Source organism: Nannospalax galili, unplaced genomic scaffold (assembly GCF_000622305.1).
Source record: "Nannospalax galili isolate Female #2095 unplaced genomic scaffold, S.galili_v1.0 scaffold1405, whole genome shotgun sequence".
Lineage (NCBI taxonomy): Eukaryota > Metazoa > Chordata > Mammalia > Rodentia > Spalacidae > Nannospalax > Nannospalax galili.
The window spans coordinates 65,624-85,122 of NW_008352723.1; the positions used below are offsets into that span (position 1 = coordinate 65,624).

Here is a 19,499-nt window from a genome sequence, read left to right on the forward strand (position 1 = left end):
TTGGCACAGATTGGGGTTCTGGATGAAGGGCCTGCGTGTGGCAATGGCCTTCTTGCTGGAGTCCTGAAACTGGGTCACTTAATCACTTTTTCTAAAAAAAATTTTAAATTATTTGACAATTTCATGTTATGTCCATGATATATTTTAGTGATTTCCCCACCCTAGGCATTACTCTCACACCCCCTCCCTCTCCTGCTGAACCCTTCTTCTTCCCAGCAAGTCCACCCTACACTTTCATGATTTTTTTTTTTTTTTGTCTTTTTTGAGACAGTGTCCCTGTAGGCACAGATGACCCAGAACTCACTATGTAGATCAAGCTGACTGCCATCTCACAGAGATCCGCCTGCCCCTACTGGAATTAAAGGTGTGGTTTTCATGTCTTTTTATTGCTGTAACTTACTGGGTTTATTTGTTATTATTTTTGCTCCTGCTGAGTTTAATCAGGATTGCCTGAATGAAGGTGAGCAGGGAATTGTTTACTGGAGCATGGGAAACTCACCACTGGAGAAAATAACTCCCCTTTTCACAGCAACCATTGATGGCCAATAGCACCCCAGGGAGGCCTCATGAGCTCCCCTCCATCCATAACAGAATGTTGATGGACCCCAGCTTGGGCAGGCAACCACAGTCACTGTGAGTTTATGAGTGTAACATCCATGTCATGTACAGAAGATAGTGTTTTACAGCACTCCTCCCCATCTGGCTCTTACATTCTTTCTGCCTTCTCTTCTATGATGCTCCCTGAGCTTTGGAATTGGCAGTATAGATATCCCATTTAGTGCAGGGCACTCAGTAGTCACTTATTCTCAGCACTTTGATCAGTTAGGCGGCTCTGAAGTAACTGTCACTCACTGCAAAAAGAAGCATCTCTGGCTGAGAGTGCTATTACATAGTTCTAAACATAAATACTGAGAAGGCAGTTTGACATCATGACCATTTTGCAAAGCAACACTGGTAGGTCCCCTACACACAGTTAGGGCTCCTGACTTCCCCAGGCATGGGCTTTGGCTAAGTTTGCACCACCAGGCACGTAGTCCCTCCTAGGGAGCAGATCCAAATCCAAACAAGAAGCAGTTGTCTGCTTCCATAACAGTCATGCCACTACTGCACCAGTGGGCATACTGAACATCTTGCCTGGAAGGTTGGCAATGTAGTTCACAGAGTTCACAGCTGGGTAAGATTATTAGTGACTATTCTGCCTCAGCAGCCTACAGAGCACTTTCTGGCACTATGAAAGCTAGTCAGCAGAGAGGAAATTTCCTGATCAGTCCAGCTTGATTCCTCTATGTCCTGCAACTGAAGTGTCTCACTCCTTTTTTTAAAAAAAAAATAATTAAAAAAAAATTTTTTATGTCTGCATGTGTGTAAGTGCATCTGTGTTGTGCAGTCCCCATGGAGGACAGAGAGGGCGTCGGATCCCCTGGAACTGGAATTACAGACAGTTGTTAGCAGCCATGTGGGTCCTGGGATTCAAACCTGGGTCTCCTGCAAGAGCAGCCAGTGCTCTTAACTGCTGAGTCATTGCTCCATCCCCGTTTCTCACTTTTTTTATGCCATCAGAATACAATCATGGGGCTCCATCTCAATTACCTTATCTAATCTGAATCACCTCCCAAAGACTTGAAGACTTGGGGAGACATTCTTAACTTCAAGTCATAGCCACCTTTGCAAATCTTTTTTTTTTTTTTTTTTTTTTTTTTTTTTTTTTTTGGTGTTTTTGAGACAAGTCCCAGTAGCCCCAGCTGGCCTGGAACTCACAGAGAACTGCCTGCCTCTGCCTCCCAAGTGTTGGGGTTAAAGGTGTGAGCTACCACACCTGTCCATCTTTGCAGATCTTAAAAGTGCACTGCACGGGACTCTTCCTCTCTCTGTTCTTTCTGTCCCTTTCACTTTCTGTCTTTCCTTAAGTCCTGCACAGGTATTACACTTGCATGGTCATTGCTTGGTTTGCATTCCTAGATTATTATTCCTTCCTTCTGAGTCCTGCACTGTCATTTCCCCCAATTAATCTCTTGTATATTTAATTCAGTCTTGGCATCTGGCCTCCCTGAAGAGGGAGGACTAACGCACAAGAATTTTTTTGTTTTCATGTATGGCTCAAAAACAATAAAAAAAGCCAGCTGTTATTGCCCATGCCTGGAAGGGCAGCACTTGGTAGCTGAGGCAGCAGAATCCAGTTTGAGGTTAGCTTGGGCTACAGAGATAGACACTGTCTCAATAAAAACAAAACAAAAACAATGACCGAAACTAAACAGGATGAAGAAAAAGAGAAAGAGGAGAGGAAGAACGTGAAGGAGGAACAGGGGAGGAGATAAGGAATGGTAGCAATCTCCTCAATTGTTGAAAAGTCTTTTTCATCTTAAATCAACTTTATCAATTAAATGGTTATGTACTAAAAAGAATTTTCTTCCAATTCTGATTGGATAATAAGTCAAGGAGCAAATGCTACAAAGCAACAGGTAAGATCTATTTTACAGAAGGCCATTACTGCACAAGTTCATTAATAATCTATTCAGAGTGGCATGAAGATTCAACCCATGGGGGCTGGAGAGATGGTTCAGCAGTAAGGGGTACTGGCTGTTCTTGCAGAGGACCCAGGTTCAGTGTCCAGCACCCACATGGCAGCCCACAACCATCTGTAACTCAGGTTCTAGGGGATCAGACGCCCTCTTCTGTCCTCCTTGGGCATTGCCCGAACAGATGCACTAATATACATTCAGGCAAAACACTCATACACATAAAAATTAAATTAAAAAATTAAAAAATTCACCTCATTTACTTCTTTATAAAAGGATCATAATTGGTGTAGTACGTCATACCAAACTTATTTTATACAGTGTCTTCATATTTCAGTTAAAGATTTAGTTGATGTATGTATGCATGCCTGTTCATGTAGCAGTGTGTGTGCTGCCATGCATGTGGAGGCCAGAGGCCAACCTCAGATGACATTTCTCAGTCACTGTCCCCCTATCCTCCTTGTTTAAGAAAGGGTCTCTCACTGGCTTGGAGCTTGCCAAGGAGGCTGGACTAGCTGGCTAGTGAGCCCCAGGGATCTGCCTGTCTCCTCCTCCCCAGCACTGCAACTTCTTTCTTTATGGCAATTAAATTTTATTTATTTTATTTCTAATGATGTGTATATGTGTGTATCTGTGTGTATGTGCATTTGAGTTCATGTTCCCAGAAGCCAGAGGTATTGGAGCCTATGGAAATGGCGTTACAGGTGTTTGTGGGTGCAAGGAACCAAACTCCACTCCTCTGCAAGAGTACTATGCATTCTTAACCTAATTTAAGCCATCTCTCCAACTCTATTCTTTTCTTTTTTGAGATAGGTACTTTTATTTAATATAGGCTGGTTTCCAACTCTTTTTTAAAAAAATATTTATTAGACAGAAGAGGCCATCAGATCCCTTGGAACTGGAGTTATGGACAGTTGTTAGCTGCCATGTGGGTGCTGGGATTTGAACCCATGTCTTCTGCAAAGAACAATCTGTTTTCTTAACCACTGAGCCATCTCTCCAGCCCCTGGTCTCCAACTCTTAATGCTCTTGTTTCCACTTCCCCAGTGTTGAGGTTATAGATACTGACCATCAAGCCTGGCCCTAAAACAAATTTTCTTGACCATACAAGTCTTTCAGCATTTGAATGGTGTGTATGTGTAAGACTGAGAATGAAGTAGGTATGTACCCCTTGAAAAGAAAATTCATTTCTGCTGGGTGTGGTGGTGCATGTCTTTAATCCCAGCACTTGGTAGACAGAGGCAGGTGGATCTCTTGTGAGTTCAAGGCCAGCTGAAGCTACAGCAGGGAGACCCTGTCTCAAAAAGACTAAAAAAAAAAATTCATTTCTTATTTTGATAAGCTACTGGTGTTGGTGCCTCAGATTTCTCTGCCAACACTTCTTTGTAAACTTCTGGATTGTAAAAAGAAAAACTGAGGGCTGGAGAGACATCTCTGGGGTTAAGAGCACTTGTTCTTCCAGAGGACCTGGGTTCGACTCCCAGCCCCCACATGGTGGTTCTGGATCCATCATCCTCTTCAAGTCTTCACAGATACTACACATACACTAATACACATACCAGCAATCAAAACCCTTGTACAAATAACAGTAAATAAAAATTAAAAAAAATAAATAATTTAAGGGTCACTTTTCAAGTTAATTAAAAAAATATTTCTGGGTATACATTCAAGGTTGATGAGGATTACAAAAGACAGAGATCCAGTAAACTGTGTGGTGAAGGTGGTGGGAAGGGGCTGGAGGAGGGACTATTGAAGGCAAATTATTTTAATTAACTTGTTTAAATCATTGTTAATTTAACATGTTAGGCTTTCACACAGTTTAATGTGAAATTGAAGGCTCAAAATGTATGATAAAGCCGGGTGTGTGGTGCAGGCCTTTCATCTCAGCACTCCCAGGAGGCAGAGGCAGGTGGTTCTCTGAGATGGAGGTCCGCCTGGTCTACATTGTGAGTTCCAGTTTAGCTGGGGCTACAGGGAGCCCTGGTCTTGAAAAGAAAAAAAAAAAAAGTATGATAAATTTGAAAGTCTGTATAAAATCTTCTATTGGCAGAAAGAACTATGAAACAATCAAACCTTTTATAGCTTAACCTAATGCCTGGAGCACCGTAGGTGCAGTTGACACTGCTTTGAAGGGGTCTGTCAAAAAGTGCTCGGCCTACTTTTAATATTCTAATCACAGGTGACGAATCAAGATTCAAGATGCATTTTTGAAGTGAGAAGCAATAAAGTGATAATGAATTAAGCAGTCTGTTAAAGGTTTCCCCAGCTCTTATTTTTGCAAAAATAGGCTTATTAAAATTCAAGGCCTGACCACAAAAATAACCAGTCTTGATTTTCTTTTGCACTTGTGTACTGTTATTAGAATTTCGCAAACCCATACAGAATAAGTCTTTCTTGATCTGAAACCGGTCACAATTATGTCACATTCTTTACCTACGTTGAGAAAAACAGAATTTATTTCCTTCTTTTAGTCTGTCGCTTATTTTCTTCCTTTCACTGGCTCCCAGTCATTCTCTCGTGAACATCTTTCATTCAAACAAGGCCAGGTGCTCCTGTGAACGTCTCATTCAACATGGTGCCACGTCATCCGCCAGGGCCAGGAATGGAGCGGTGCAGTCATACTTCTCGCTGCCAGCGTGGAGCCCTGCCCTCTGCTCCTCACCTGCTCCCGGGGAATGACCCACAGGCCACTGTCACCAGCTGGGGCCCCTGGGCCGCCCCACTCCCTGCCCCTCCCCCCCATCAGAGCGGCCCCGCCCCTCCCGGATCCCGGCGCATTGATTTGCATATTTCTACCTTTGTTCCTTGGCGGTGACCAATCAGCGCGCGGGGCGAGAGGGGGCGGCGGGCGGGGCCGCTGGTCTCCGCTGAGCTGCTGCGGTCGCAGGTTGCAGAGCCGGTGGGAGCCGCGGCGGGCGAGGCACTGCAGCCCCGACCCCAGAGTCACCTGAGCCTGAGCCCCGAGCCCCAGCCTTCGGCCCGCGCCATCCTCACCGGCTCCGCCCGGCCCCAGGCCCCGGAGGCCAGCACCCGGTTGAAGACTGCGCCCCGCAACCGCCGGCCAGCCCAGGCGCCACGATGGTGTGCGGGGGCTTCGCGTGCTCCAAGAACTGCCTGTGCGCTCTCAACCTGCTCTACACCGTGAGTAGCGGGTCCCTGTACACCTGCCCACCGCCGCCGGCCTCCTCCCCATCCCGCGCCGGCGTCGCGCGCCCCTGCCCAGCTTCCCACGCCCGGTCTGGCCCGTAGCCCCCGCCCGGGACCCCTAGCCAGCTTGTCGCAGTCTCAGCCTGTCCCTCTTTTGTGGCATCGCCCCCGCCCTTCTCTCGCCAGCCTTCCCGCTCTCCCTGCCCGGCTCTCCCATCCCGATCCCTTCTGCCTCTCGCTCCGGGCTGACCATCCCATCTGGAGCCCGCCGGGCTTGGAGGACAGTTTTGCAGGGCAGCGTGGCCTGGAACGGACCAGGCGGCCTGTGGATGGCGCGCCTCGGGTTCAGCTCAGCTCGCTGGTTTACGGACGGAGGCCACCCATCAGGTTCTCAGGATATCCGTGGCTTCCGAAGTTTGTTTCGTGCTTACATAAAGGTCCTTTGTTGATGTTCCTGCCGGTTAGGTTCCTACTTGATGGTTTTTCCATGCATCCCCCTCCCCCCTTATCTATACCCTTATTCCATTTTAGGCAAAGCCCTCCAGTAAATAAACCTCCACCCTAGTAGTGTTTTTTTCTCTTTTTGTTTTGTTTACTTTTTCCTGCTCATAGATTAGATCTCCCAGTTTTAATGTTGCAGGCTCTTTTGGATTTTTGAGACGTAATTCTAGGTGAACAGGAGGATGACAAGCTGACGTTTATTGAAAGCCTACTACACCCGGGCTTCTTCATATATATTTGTCATTCTGAATTCCACCTCTGGCAAGCAGAGTTGTCTAAATTTTGTAATAAAACAACAAACCAAAAAGGGTCTTAATAAGCTGATAGTTGGTGGGTCTGGAGTGGAACCTATGCTGTGGTATCCATATCTTTCTACAGGCTGCATCTACTGGGCGGAAGAAACTTCCTCCAATGTCTTCATCTCTCCATCACAGTTTAGTCCCTTCTATAAATACACCTGGTGCTTGTGGCACCCACCCTGAAAACAAACCCAGCTCCTCAGCATTAGCAGAGCCAGGCCTCCGGGGCCAGCTTAGGTTACATCTTTGGATGAGAGAGAATGCCTGTGATCACCAGCACAGACAAACAGGGTCGTCTTACAATAGTGTGTGTGTGTGTGTGTGTGTGTATGTGTGTGTACACACATGATGGTCAAGCTTTGAAGGCCAGGATAGAAACAGCCATCAATGGTGTATGCTTTTCTGATGACTTCATAGGAATTTAGTCAGCATGTTGGGGGTAAATTCTAGAACACTCAGTAATACAGCTCCTTGTAACTGGAGATGCATGTCAAGTTTCAGACTGAAATCCACCAGTCTCTTGAGACATGTGTAACATATTGTTTGTTAAGTAAATGCCAATAATTTCTTGAAATAGTAGTTTCTATTAGCATGAATTCTTAGAATGTCACATTCTCTATTTTATGCCTCAACTTCTGTTTTCTCCCTTTCAGTGATTCAGTCACCTGTTTACCTGATACTGAGTTTTAGAGTGTCTGCTGTGTCTGATTACACACAGTATGATGGCTGCTTGGCATGTTTATTTGACTGTGGAGTCTGTATACATCAATGTACAATATATACTTTTTAATTTTGTTTTTTGGTCTTTTTGAGAACGGATCTCTATTGCCACAGCTGGCTTGGAACTCACTATGTAGACCAGGCTGGCCTCTATCTCACAAAGATCTGCTTGTTTCTGCCTCCTGAGTGCTGGGATTAAAGGTGTGTACTACCATACCTGACAAAATATACTTTTTATTTATTTATTTTTTTTGAGACAGGGTCTCTCTGTAGCCCCAGCTGGCCTGGAACTCGCTATGTACACCAGGCTGGTCTCTGCCTCCCAAGTGCTGGGCTATGTAGACCAGGCTGGCCTCTGCCACCCGAGTGCTGGAATTAAAGGGGTTCGCTACCACCCCTGGCTAATACATACTTTTTAAGAAAGTTATTTTCAAATCATACTATCGCTTTCAGGATACATTATTTCCAGCAGTTTTTGCAGCACATCATTAAAGACAGGAGAAAGAAAAGTTGACTCTAAAGGGATATATTAAAGTTATTTAATATCTTTCCTAACTTACTGACCTTCAGAGTATATTTTTTTATTGATTTTTAGCAGCTATGCAGTAAATTCATGGGAATATAAATACAGTTAGTCTTTTAAAATTCTAAACATTTTTAGGAAAAGATACATTTCTTAAAATAAGTTACTGGCTACCTGCTTCCTAAACATTGTATGTACATAAGTTAGGATATAAATTTAGCAGTTTTAAGTTGTAGGTGAATGACAGATAAAGTTGGACTAGATTTTTAAACAGGTCAAAAGTGTCCATAGCTATTAATTAGGGCCTGCATCTACCCTGGCTTCTCTCTACACATTTTAAGATGAAAAAAAAATGTGGTGGCTGGCAGAGTCCAGCTTCAGGACTGGGAGATGTTTTGTTATAGGGCACAAATAAAAGGATCCTTTGTAGGTTCTCTATGGTGCTGACTGCCTCTAAAGTATGCTCAGAGCTGGGAGATTAGGTGTGAGGTCATTTCTGAAAGCATTTGAACCAAGATTGCATATGGGAGTGGCAGGTGTAAAGGCCACTGCTGGCCTTAAACGTCATCCCTGTTTTGAAGGATTTCCTGAAGAACTTGGGACTCTAGGAGCTGGACTGTGTGCATCCTTAGATGGTCTTCTAATGAGCCTGAGATTTGTCTGTATTCATAGCTAGTCTGGGAGAGAAACAGATCCCTAAAGCAAAGTGGAAGGAACACCCCCAAAAGTTGTCTTGGAAATTTGATGACCAGATGGAGGTTAAGGGTTGACTTTTGTTGCTTTTTTGTCATGGTTGTTTTAGCTAAGGGGATCCTCACTATTGAAAACCTTGTTAGTATAGTATATGTTTTTTGGTTGGTTTGGTTTTTGAGACAGGGTCTCCCTGTAGCGCCAGCTAGCCTGAAACTTGCAATGTAGACCAGACTAGCCTTGATCTCACAGAGATCTGTCTGCCTCTGCTTTCCAAGTGCTGGGATTAAAGGACTGACCATGCCTAGATTAGTATAGTATATGTAAACAACCTGTAAGGGTATGAAGAAAAGGAGGAAGCCCCTTTCTCTCTTTGTGCATCTTCACGGTGTTGTAAGGGAAATGATGACATGCTTCAGAGCTTCCTGCTTCTCAAGATAACTGAGTTTCTTCAGTCAACAAGTATGGGATGTGTGCCTACTATGTGCAGGCTTGTGTGCCTACTGTGTGCTGGCATTATTACGAGTCTGGAAATGCAGTAGCAAAACAAGCAGCACTATGAAGTCAGTATGTTTTGACGAAGGCCACTTTTAGTTACTACCTTTTCTGCATATGATTGACAGGACAGTATTTGTCCACTAAAGTTTTCTCTTTCATATGCACTCTATTGAGACCTGGGGGTAGAGGCTAATACTTGTCCTGTGGGAAGGATCTAGTTGGGGAAACTTGGTGTGTAAGGGTTTAGAGTTCACAAACTTTAGGGCTGGGTAAAATCTTTGAGGGTGAGAATAAAGAAGATGTGATTGAATTTGGGAAATGTAGAAATAGTGTGTTTCTTTCATAGCTTCAGGATAGGTACAAATTAAAATCAGTTTGGGAAATTAATTGATTATCTTTTTTATTTTGAAATAAGGTCTTGCTGTGTATTTCAGGCTGGCCTCAAACTTGGAATCTTCTTTTCAAGTGCTAGAACTATAGGAGTCTTATCACCATGCCCAGTAAAATGGTACATATTTATATGTATGTGTTTTAATTGAAAATATTTTGACAAATTGTGAAAAACAATAAAAATTATACATATGTATGAGGAATTTTAAGAAATATGAAGTAAATGTGTTAAAATATATAACTTTGTTTTTGTTTTTCTTTTGAGATGGGGTCTTCCTGTAGCCCCAGCTTGCTATGTAGAGCAGACTGACCTCAATCCCGTAGAGATCTGCCTAACTTTGCCTCCCAAGTACTGGAATTAAAAGCATCATTTTATACATAATATTGTATATAATATGAATGGTTTAAAATGTATGGGTTTTAACTACAGAAAAATAACTTATGAACTTAAGGAAATTGCAGAAATTACAGTTTTTAAAAATGTGTTTATTCTTCTAAAATCTCTCCAGGTTTTTCTCTATGTTTTCCTATGTTGAAAATCTGACTGTGTAGCTCGGGTTGGCCTTGAACTTGCAGCTCTCCTGTCTCTGCCTCCCTGTACTAGGATTATAGGTATATTTTATGTGCCCAGATAAGTTCTTTTACTTTCTTTTCTTAGACCAGTTTCAAGATTTTTCCCTTCACATCTTTGCTTATTTTGACAAAAGCCCCCTTGAAAGATCAAAAATTCTATTGATTTATATCATCTTAAGACACAATTTGCTTTATATTTTATCATGTCTAAAATTAGGGTGCTGGCTTAGCCCTATGGCTCAGCAGGTAAAATGTGCTTACTACTAAGCATGACAGCCTGATTCCATTCCTGGGATCTGAATGGTGAAAGGAGAGAATTGACTCTTGCAAGTTATCTTCTGACCTTCACATTCGTGAAGCATGTGCTGGCCTACGCACAAAGTAAATAAATTAAAAATAAAGTTTGGGGCTAGAGAGATGGTTCGGTGGTTAAGAGCACTGGCTGCTCTCCCAGAGGACCAGGATTCAGTTCCTAGCACCTACATGGCAGCTATCCATAACTCCCAGTTCTAGGGGAATTGAAGCCCTCTTCTGACCTCCATGGGCATTGCAGACATAGGTGCACTTATACACATGCAGGCAATACACTCGTACACATGAAATAAAAATAATTTTAAAAATTGGGATGCATTTTATAGTTGATATAGTATAAAAAAAATATGCTCATAAATTTATGGGAGAAAAATATTATTAGACATAAAGGAAACTTCTAAAAGTTTTTTAACTGCACAGTTTTGAGTCCTAATCTGGTTATTAACATGCTGGAAAATGTAATTTTAGTTTAGTTGCAGCTTCTAAATAAATGAAACAAACAAAAAGCAAAACCTCAAAGCCAGTGCCTCAGCCCAAGGATAACCTGCTCACTGCATTTGCCTTCAGATGGTTGCATTTGGAATTTTTCAAAATTCTGATCATTTTTCAAACTATTCTAGTTCCTTTATTTTGTGGTTTTGAGTCAGGATCTTGCCATGCATCTCAGTCTGACTTCAGCATTCATATCCTATCACTCAAGTGCTGAGATTATAGGTATGTGCTACCATGCCTCTGTGTGATTAGGTGTGTACAGTAGTGTATCTGTCTTTCAAACCACTGAAGGAGTTTAGTTAGTTGCTGAGTGTTGACTTTTCTTTTGAGATAGGGGCTCAGTCTATAGGTCTGGCCAGCTGAAAGCTCACAGAGCTCCACCTGCCTCTGCTTTCATTTTGTGTTAGGAAAATAACCCATCATTAGCAGAACCTGGGGTTTTCAAAGCCATTATCATACTGATGTTTTTAAACTGCTTGTGTGCCACATGTTCTTAAAATGTCCTCTTCCAGCTATTTTTCATGTGAAATGAGCTGACATTCCCAAAGCTTCACTACAAAATTATTAAGAATACTTCCAAAGAAATAATTGTGAGAAAAATCCAGCTGGTAGGTTGAAAATAAGAGGTTAACGTTCATCTTGCTCTCCTAAGTCATATGCAGGCTCGGGTGACCTGATGGGTGGCATTTTAGACACAGCTTGAGTTTCTGGTGGAAGTGGGGCCAGGCTTGGTCTTCTTTCCTGGCACATTATATCCAAATTCAAATCTAATCCATTGTTCCACACTAACCCAAGCCCACTTGTACTAAGGTATGAAAGCTCTGAGAAAACAAACCCAGAGTTTTCTGCATGTTAGTTCACTGCCACTGACCTGTTTGTTGCTTTACATGTTTCAGATGCCCTGAGGTGCACACACATTTACCCACTTCCCTGCCTCTATGTCTTTGCTAATCTGTGCCCTTCTCTGTCTTCAGAAAATTCTTCAATAAAGTCTCTCAGTCAGAAAGAAATCTTTGCTTTAAATTTTTCTGTCTGGTTTCTTAATATCAGAGTGTTGTCTTAGACTAACTCAGAGGGGTAAGGGAATGTAATTTAAAAAAAAAAGAATTTCTAGCTGGTTCTAGATGACAGTGGGGGGCTGGGGGAGTCAGTTTGTTTTGCTCTGCTTTTGCCATTGACTAGCCAGTGTTTTTGATTTATGTGGTCATGGGCCTGTCTCTCTTCCTGCTAAGCCATTAGCATCTTGTTGGCTAGGATCATGGCTTTCCCACGCTCTTTTCCTCTCATTGCATTGTTCTTATAGTTGTTTTATTTTTCTTCTTTTATCTTTTAAAATTTTTATTTATTATTTTTGACCTTTTTGAGACAGGGTCTCCCTGTAACCCCAGCTGACCTGGAACTCACTATGTAGACCAGGCTAGCCTTGAACTCTCAGAGATCCACCTGCCTCTGCCTCCTAAGTGCTTAACTAAAGGCATGTGCCACCATGCCCAGCTTATCATTTATTTATTTTTATGTGCATGAGTGTTATGCCTGCATGTCTGTAAGTGCACACATATGTGCAGTGCCCATGGAGGACAGAAGAGGTGTCAGATCTCCTGGAACTGGAGTTACAGACAGTTGTTAGCTACCATGTGGGTGCTGGGATTTGAACCTGGGTCTTCTGCAAGAACAGCCAGCTCTTAACTGCTGAGCCATCTTTCCAGCTCAATTTTTAAATTATTTAAAAAATATTTTATATATTTTTATTTTATGTGTATTTGTGTTGCTTGCATGTATGTAAATGCACTCATGTCATGTAATGCCCGCAGAGATCAGAAGAGGGTGCCAGATCCCTTGCAACTGGAGTTACAGATGTTGTTAGCCTCCATTATTTGTGTATTTGAATGTTTTGCTTGTTATGTATGTATGTGAACTCTGTTAGCAGAGCCAGAAGAGGACATTCGATCCCTGGAATAGGAGTTATGGATGGTTATGAGGCATCATGTTGGTGCTGGGAAGAGTACCTGGGTCCTCTACAAGAGCAGCAAGTGTTCTTAGCTCTTAAGTCATCTCTCCAGCCCCTTGTTTTTATTTCTTCTAATGAAGAGCTTATGTTCTCTAAATACTTCTTTAATATGCAGAATCAGTTGCATCCTTTCCAGCTAATCGTCACAGAAAAAATTATATAAGGAAAACTTGTGTAAAATGGTACTATAGTGATCAAAGTTAAATCCAGGTGGGCGTGCACCTGGGTGATAGAGCATGCACCTAGCAATGAAAACAAAGGTAATCTAGAAGCCCAGCCAATTTAAGTTTAATTTTGTGGTGCTGGGGATTGAATTCAGGGTCTTGAATAGAAAAGAAAGTGCTTTACCACTGAGCTATACCTTAGTCCAGCCAAATAGACTTTTTTCCCCCTGAACAGTGTCCTAGGTTTGATATCCAGCAATGAACCTAGGACTTTGTGCATGTGAGATGAGTGTACTCTACCACTGGGCTGTCTCTTTTTACCTTTTAATTTGAGGCAGTGTCTAACCAAGTTGCCCAGGTAGACCTTGAACTTGTGATCCTTCTTCCTTATCCTTACATCTTTTACCTGAAAGCCAGACCATATCACTTCTAGGCCCCAAATCACCCAAAGCTTCCTGTGTGATTTGCAGGAAAGCTCATGTCCCTGTAGTACTATAGAACGCTCAGGCCATTTGCAGTGTGAGTCCAATGACTTCTGGGATTGTAGACCTATACCACCAGGCCTGGCCATGGCCAAACATCTTAGTATTAGATTAAGAATTAATATTTAAGCTGGGTGTGGTGGCACATGACTCTAATCTCAGGAGGCAGAGTCAGGCAGACAGTCTCTGTGAGACTGAGGCCAACTTGGTCTACATAGTGAGTTCCATCAAAAAGACCAAGGGGGAAAAAAAAAAAGAAAAAAAAAGCACATTCCCTGTAGAATAATATTTCTTGACATGTCTTATTTTTTTCCATTTATGGCCAATGTTTTCAACACCTCTGTCCTAGTTACTTTTCTGTTGCTGTGAATAAACACCATGATCAAAACCAATTTGAGGAGTTAAAAGTTTATTTGGCTTTACAGCCTATAGTTCATCACTGAAGGAAGTGAAGGCAGGAACTAAAGCAGGGTCCACGGGGGAGCTGTGTGTGTGTGTGTGTGTGTGTGTGTGTGTGTGTGTGTGTATGTGTATGTGTATGTGTATGTGTATGTGTATGTGTGATGATACTGCTTACTGGCTTGCTCTCTGGCTTACTGGCTTGCTCTCTGGCTTGCTCAGCTCCCTTTCTTAGCCTAGGCATGCTTGCCCAGGGATAGAACTGCCTGTATCAATTAGCAATGAAGAAAATGCCCCACAGACATGCCCATTGGCTAGTATGATGGAGGAAATTCCTCAGCTGAGGTTCCCTCTTCACAAATGACTCCAGTTTGTGCCAAGTTGACAAAAACTAACCAGCACAGCTTCCAAGGATTCCCTATAGCCTATCACATGAACAGAGCTACACCTGGCAAAGTCATTCATGGTACTGTAATTGTAGTTGGATGGGATTTTAAATTACAGTGTATGTCCAATGTGAGTGTAGTACAAGATGAAGCCAATTTATTTCCTTCCTTTTATTCATTGCTGTCATAAATATTAATTGAGAGCCAACAGCAGTGAAGAAAATAAGACGCCCTGCCTTCAGGGAGCTTCAACTGATGGAAGTCAGCAAGCAGTGCAGTGGTAGGAAGTGATGCTAGAGATTATAGGGCTCAGAAGGAGTGGGGGGCATGGGAGGAGTTGGAGGGGGACTGGAAGGGACAGGAATAATGCAAAGACAGTATTCATGTATGAAAGTCTCAAAAAAAAGTAAAAAGAGCACTAAGACCAGTTTAGCTGGGCTTACAGTTATGCACCACCACACCTAGATTATACAGTACTAGGGATTGAACCCAGGGTTTGGTGCATGTTGGGCAAGTACTCTGCCAACTATGGTACATTCCTAGGCCATAATTCTTGAAATTAATGATGAGGAAGTCATTGAAAAGAGCTGTTATTTTCCTCTTTATTTATTTTATTTTATTATTTATCTATTTATTTATTTTTTGGTATTTTTGAGATAGGGTCTCCCTGTAGCCCTAGCTGGCCTGGAACTCACAGAGATCTGCCTGCTTCTGCCTCCCAAGTGAGTGCTGGGATTAAAGGTGTGCACACCACACCTGGCTTCCTTTTCTTACAATAACAACAAGGACTGTCCCAAACATTTTTCTTTGCTGAGTGCATAGTGCAATCCTAGTGTATGTCTGGCATTAATTATTGACTGCAGAAGTCAGTGCAGGCTGTTGTGCTAGTAACCCCACTTCTCATTTCTTATGTCTGCTACAGAGAAGAAATAGGGTGGAGCTTTGTTGGCAGCTGTGGGTACCATTTCAAAACCTAGTTAACCTTAAAAAATGATGTCAGAGTCCCTTACTTTCAGTTCTCTTTTTAAATATTTATTTTCAGGAGTTAAATGTTTTGTATTTTGTGCCTCATAAGCAAAAAAGCAATGATACTATTATAGAAAACCATAAAAATATGTCCAAGAGGGGCTAGAAAGATAGCTCAATGGTTAGGCTCACTGACTGCTTATGTAAGTAGAGGAACTGGGTTCAGTTCCCAGAATTCACCTGGTGACCAACAACCATACTAACTCCAGTTCCAGGGAATCTGACACCCTCTTCTGACCTTCATGGGCATTGCACAACACAGGTGCATTTACATACATGCAGACAGTACACTCATACACATAAAATAAAAATAATAAAAATGAATGTACAAAAAATAGGGATACGGTATAATTTATACAGAGGACCTGAGTTTGGAACCCCAGCACCCAGGTAAAAAGCCAGGGTACCTGTAACCCCAGTGCTGGGGAGACAGAGAGAGGAAGATCCCTGGAACTTGCTGGCCAGCCAGTCTAGCCAACTCAGTGAACTCTAGGTTCAGTAAGAGACCTTGTCTCAAAAATTAAGGTGGAGGGGCTAGAGAGATGGCTCAGCAGTTAAGAACACTGGTGTTCTTTCAGAAGACCTGGGTTTGAATCCCAGCACACACATGGCAGCTAACAGCTGTCCGTAACTCCAGTTCCAGGGGATCTGACAGCCTCTTCTGTCCTCTGCCGTCATTGCATGACACGGGTGCACTTACCTACATGTAGGCAATATACACAGACACATAAAAATAATTAAAAAAGAAGTTGGTACAAGAACACTTCTGAAGTTTTGTATCATTTGCAGAATAACAACAAAGAAAGAACTAAGCTTTTGGCTTCAATGCTAAATACATGGCCATTTATCAATATCTGGATCATTCATAGAATTTTCACAGTTCCATTTGGCATCTGCAAATACGCCAGTATGCTCGATCTTTGAAATGACACGTTCAGAGCCAAAAAGTTGATGTACATAGAAGAAGGTGGTTTGAAACCTTTGTTTTGCTTACAAGGCAGGTTCTGTATTTTTTTTTTTTTTTGGTAGTGGACAGCCCTACTCTCATAATAGTATTTTGTTTTCTTGCCTGCTATGCTGTCATCAGAACTATTACTTTTTTATTTTTATTTTTTTTTTGAGGCAGAGTTTCGTTATGTAGTACTGGTTAGCCTGGAACTCAATGTGTAGACCAGGCTGGCCTGAAATCTACGGAGCTCCTCATGCCTCTGCCTTCCAAGTTTTGAGTCCACAGGCACAGGCCACAGTTCCTGGCCATCAGAACTTCCCAATTATTTTAATGATGATGAAACATCTTTTACTTATTTAATTACAACATCTAATCCAGTTTTTGGATGATCAAAAATGTAGCTAGTTTAGAAAATTCACATCTTGTCTTCATCTTGCTCTTGAATGTGGTAGATATTGATGGCCTGGAACTTATGTAGACCAGGTTGTCCTTGATCTCATAGAGATCCACATGCCTCTGCCTCATGAGTGCTGGAACTAAAGGTGTGCACCATCGAGCCCAGTGAAACAACGTATTTTTATATATTACCTAGACAAAGAATAATCTAGAACATGGTCAGACTGAATTCCTTTCCCTTAAATATTGTATAGGTTGAGAAGAAGCATTTTGCAGTAACTGATGAGGACTGTCAGGAGCCTTTCATTCAGCATTGCGCAGTGCACAGCTCTTCTGTACTAGGCATTTAGCCGGGTGCCGGGAGCATGAGATCACCACATGCCTTGATTGCAGTGCACCTGAAGTGTAGAGGGCGCCTCTGAAGAATTCAAAGTATGGCTGGGGTGGTGAGTGGTAGTTGATGAATTACCTCCAGAGATAACCCAGACCTTTTATATCTTGGGATTTTGAGACCCTAGGAATATAGACTTCATCCTAAAACAAGAAACAAAGGATAGCCAGCATGGAGATAACCTGATCTTCCTGGCTTAAAAACCTAATTAATGCCTTAGTTCACTTTCTGTTACTGTAATAGAATACAAGGAACTGGATAATTCATAAAGAAAAAAATACTCCTCAGTTCTGGAGGGTGTAAAGTCCAAGACTGAGGGGCTACATCATAATGTGGAAGAAGGCCTCATATGAAAAGAGAGAAGGGTGTGCAAGCTCAGGGCCCTTCCTCTTATAAAGCTTCTGATCCCACCTGGAGGCCCTTCCCTGAGGACCTCATCTAACCTGAACTGTTTTCTAAAAGCCTTCCAAATATCATCAGCATATGAATTGGAGGGCTAAGTTTTCACTTTTGGGGAGACATAGTCAAACCATAGCAGATATGAAGAGCTCTGTTGTGGGTAACAGAACAACAACTATACCACTGCTAAAGAGTCTAAGGGTTATCTTTATGCAGAAGTCAAGAAGTAGAGAACCCAGAGCAGGTGCCCAGCTCCAGCATGTTGCCAGGGACCCAGCCTCTATCTGGTTTCCTACCCAGTCATCCTTGGCACATCAATTTTTCCTCCTTCTATCTCCAACTATAGGTGCCATAATTTGTTCTATGCAAGGAGAAAGATAGTGATCTAAAGTTGTAGGGTTGGGGCTGGAGAGATAGCTCAGCAGTTAAGGGCACTGGCTGCTCTTGCAGAGGACCCAGGTTTGATTCCCAGCACCCACATGGCAGCTAACAACAATCTATAATTCCGTTCCAGGGGATCCAATGCCCTCTTCTGACCTCAGGCATTGTGCAACACAGGTGCACTTACATACATGCAGGCAAAGCACTCATACACATAAAGAAATAAGTGTTAAAAAATAATGTTGTAGGAATGAGTTTTATGAAATGGATGTAATCTGGACTAATGACTTTTAATTAGCCCCAGCAAACTGTGTGCTTGTATCTTGTGACCTGGGCATCTGACCTTCTTTCCTGGGAACCTCAGTTTAGTACTCCACCCGAAAAGTTAATGAATGAATGAGTGAATGAGGGTATGTTTGAGAATTAACAGATCAAAGCACTGAAAGAGGGCACAACCTTCTTCGTTGCGTGCAGTGAAGATTGGGAAGGACACGTGACCTTGAATGAATGAGATATTCTAGAACTAGGGATGGAAAGGCAGGATAGTCTGTTATAAGGGTAGAGCCAAGCTTGTACTTCTCCAATTGAGGTTGGAGAAACCATTTTGAATAAAGTCATGGGTGGGGCCTGACTTGAGGAGGACACAGTTCCAGAGACAGAGTTCTATCAGCACAGTCCATCAGCACAGTTCCAGGAGAGAGACAGTTTCAAGAGATATCTGGAGTAGTGAGTGTCATCCAAGTTTGGGCCCACTCTTAGAAACTAAATTTCAGAGTCAGGCTTTCTGTTCAGGTATTTGGAATGTTGGCATAGGAATGCTGCATAAAGAGCTGTCCCCAGTACAGCTGACTTTTGGGGGCTAATACATATATTGAGGTGTTTTTGACATCCAAACCTACGTACTTAAAAGTATACCATATAGTAAGTTTGGGTATATGTGTAGATCTGTGATGCATCACCATATTCAAGATCTTGAGAATATTTGTCACCCATAAAAGTGTCTGAATCATCTTTTGTAATCCTTCTATCACCTCTATCCTTAGACATATTCTATCAATTTCTTCAGGGCTTAAAGGGCTTAAAGCAGTGGTTTAACATTTGAATATCTATGCTAGATCATAAAGTACATATATTTTTCTTTTTTTTTCCTGAAGTAACACTGCATGTGTCATTCTAAAAGTGCTTAGTTTGAAATATCTCTGTTCACTAGCATGGCCGCAGAGACACTCTCTTCATTCTGAGGAAGATTTTTTTGTTCCTTCACTCTAGGTTGGTTACATACTAATATTATGCTTGTGTGTGAATGTAGTTGTTTGTAGCAAAACTTTTTATTCAGATGAAGAAAAAACGAAAAGCAAAAAGGAATGAGCTAGCATATGGTATTTAACTGAAAAAGAAGGCTTTTAAAAATAAAATAGTTTTTAAAAAGTATTTAATATTCATACATGCATATAATGTGAACAGAGGACTTTATTATACTTTTTCATATCACTGTGCCACTGGGGCACATAAGGAGTCAAAGAGATGCTATTAAGATGTACTGATCTCATTACAAACAAGAACTGTGATTTCTTATACATTGTAATGGTATCTTTAATATTACATGTCTGAGGCTGGGGATGCAGCTCAATTGGTAGACTGAGTGCTTAGCAGGTAAAGGCCTGGGTTCAGTCCCCAGCTCTACATAAACTGGGCATGGAGGTGCATGCCAATGATAACAGCACTCTGGGAAGTAGAGGCAGGAAGATCAGAAGTTATAGCCAGTTTGAGTCAAGTCTGGGATACAGGAGAACCTTCCCTTCTCTTTCTTTCTCTATACATACACACATACACCGCCCCCCCATATAGCATATATAT

The 19,499-nt window shown here is 42.2% G+C and overlaps 1 protein-coding gene across 1 annotated transcript in view; it reads left to right on the top strand.

The window, feature by feature from the left end:
- The first annotated feature begins 5,364 nt into the window (after positions 1 to 5,364).
- Tspan13 (tetraspanin 13) overlaps positions 5,365 to 19,499 on the top strand; it is a 34,326-nt gene continuing 20,191 nt past the window's right edge. The window contains exon 1 of the mRNA XM_008849957.3: positions 5,365 to 5,657. Coding sequence (XP_008848179.1) covers positions 5,595 to 5,657 — 63 coding nt within the window. The 5' untranslated portion in view covers positions 5,365 to 5,594. The remainder of the gene's footprint in view (positions 5,658 to 19,499) is intronic.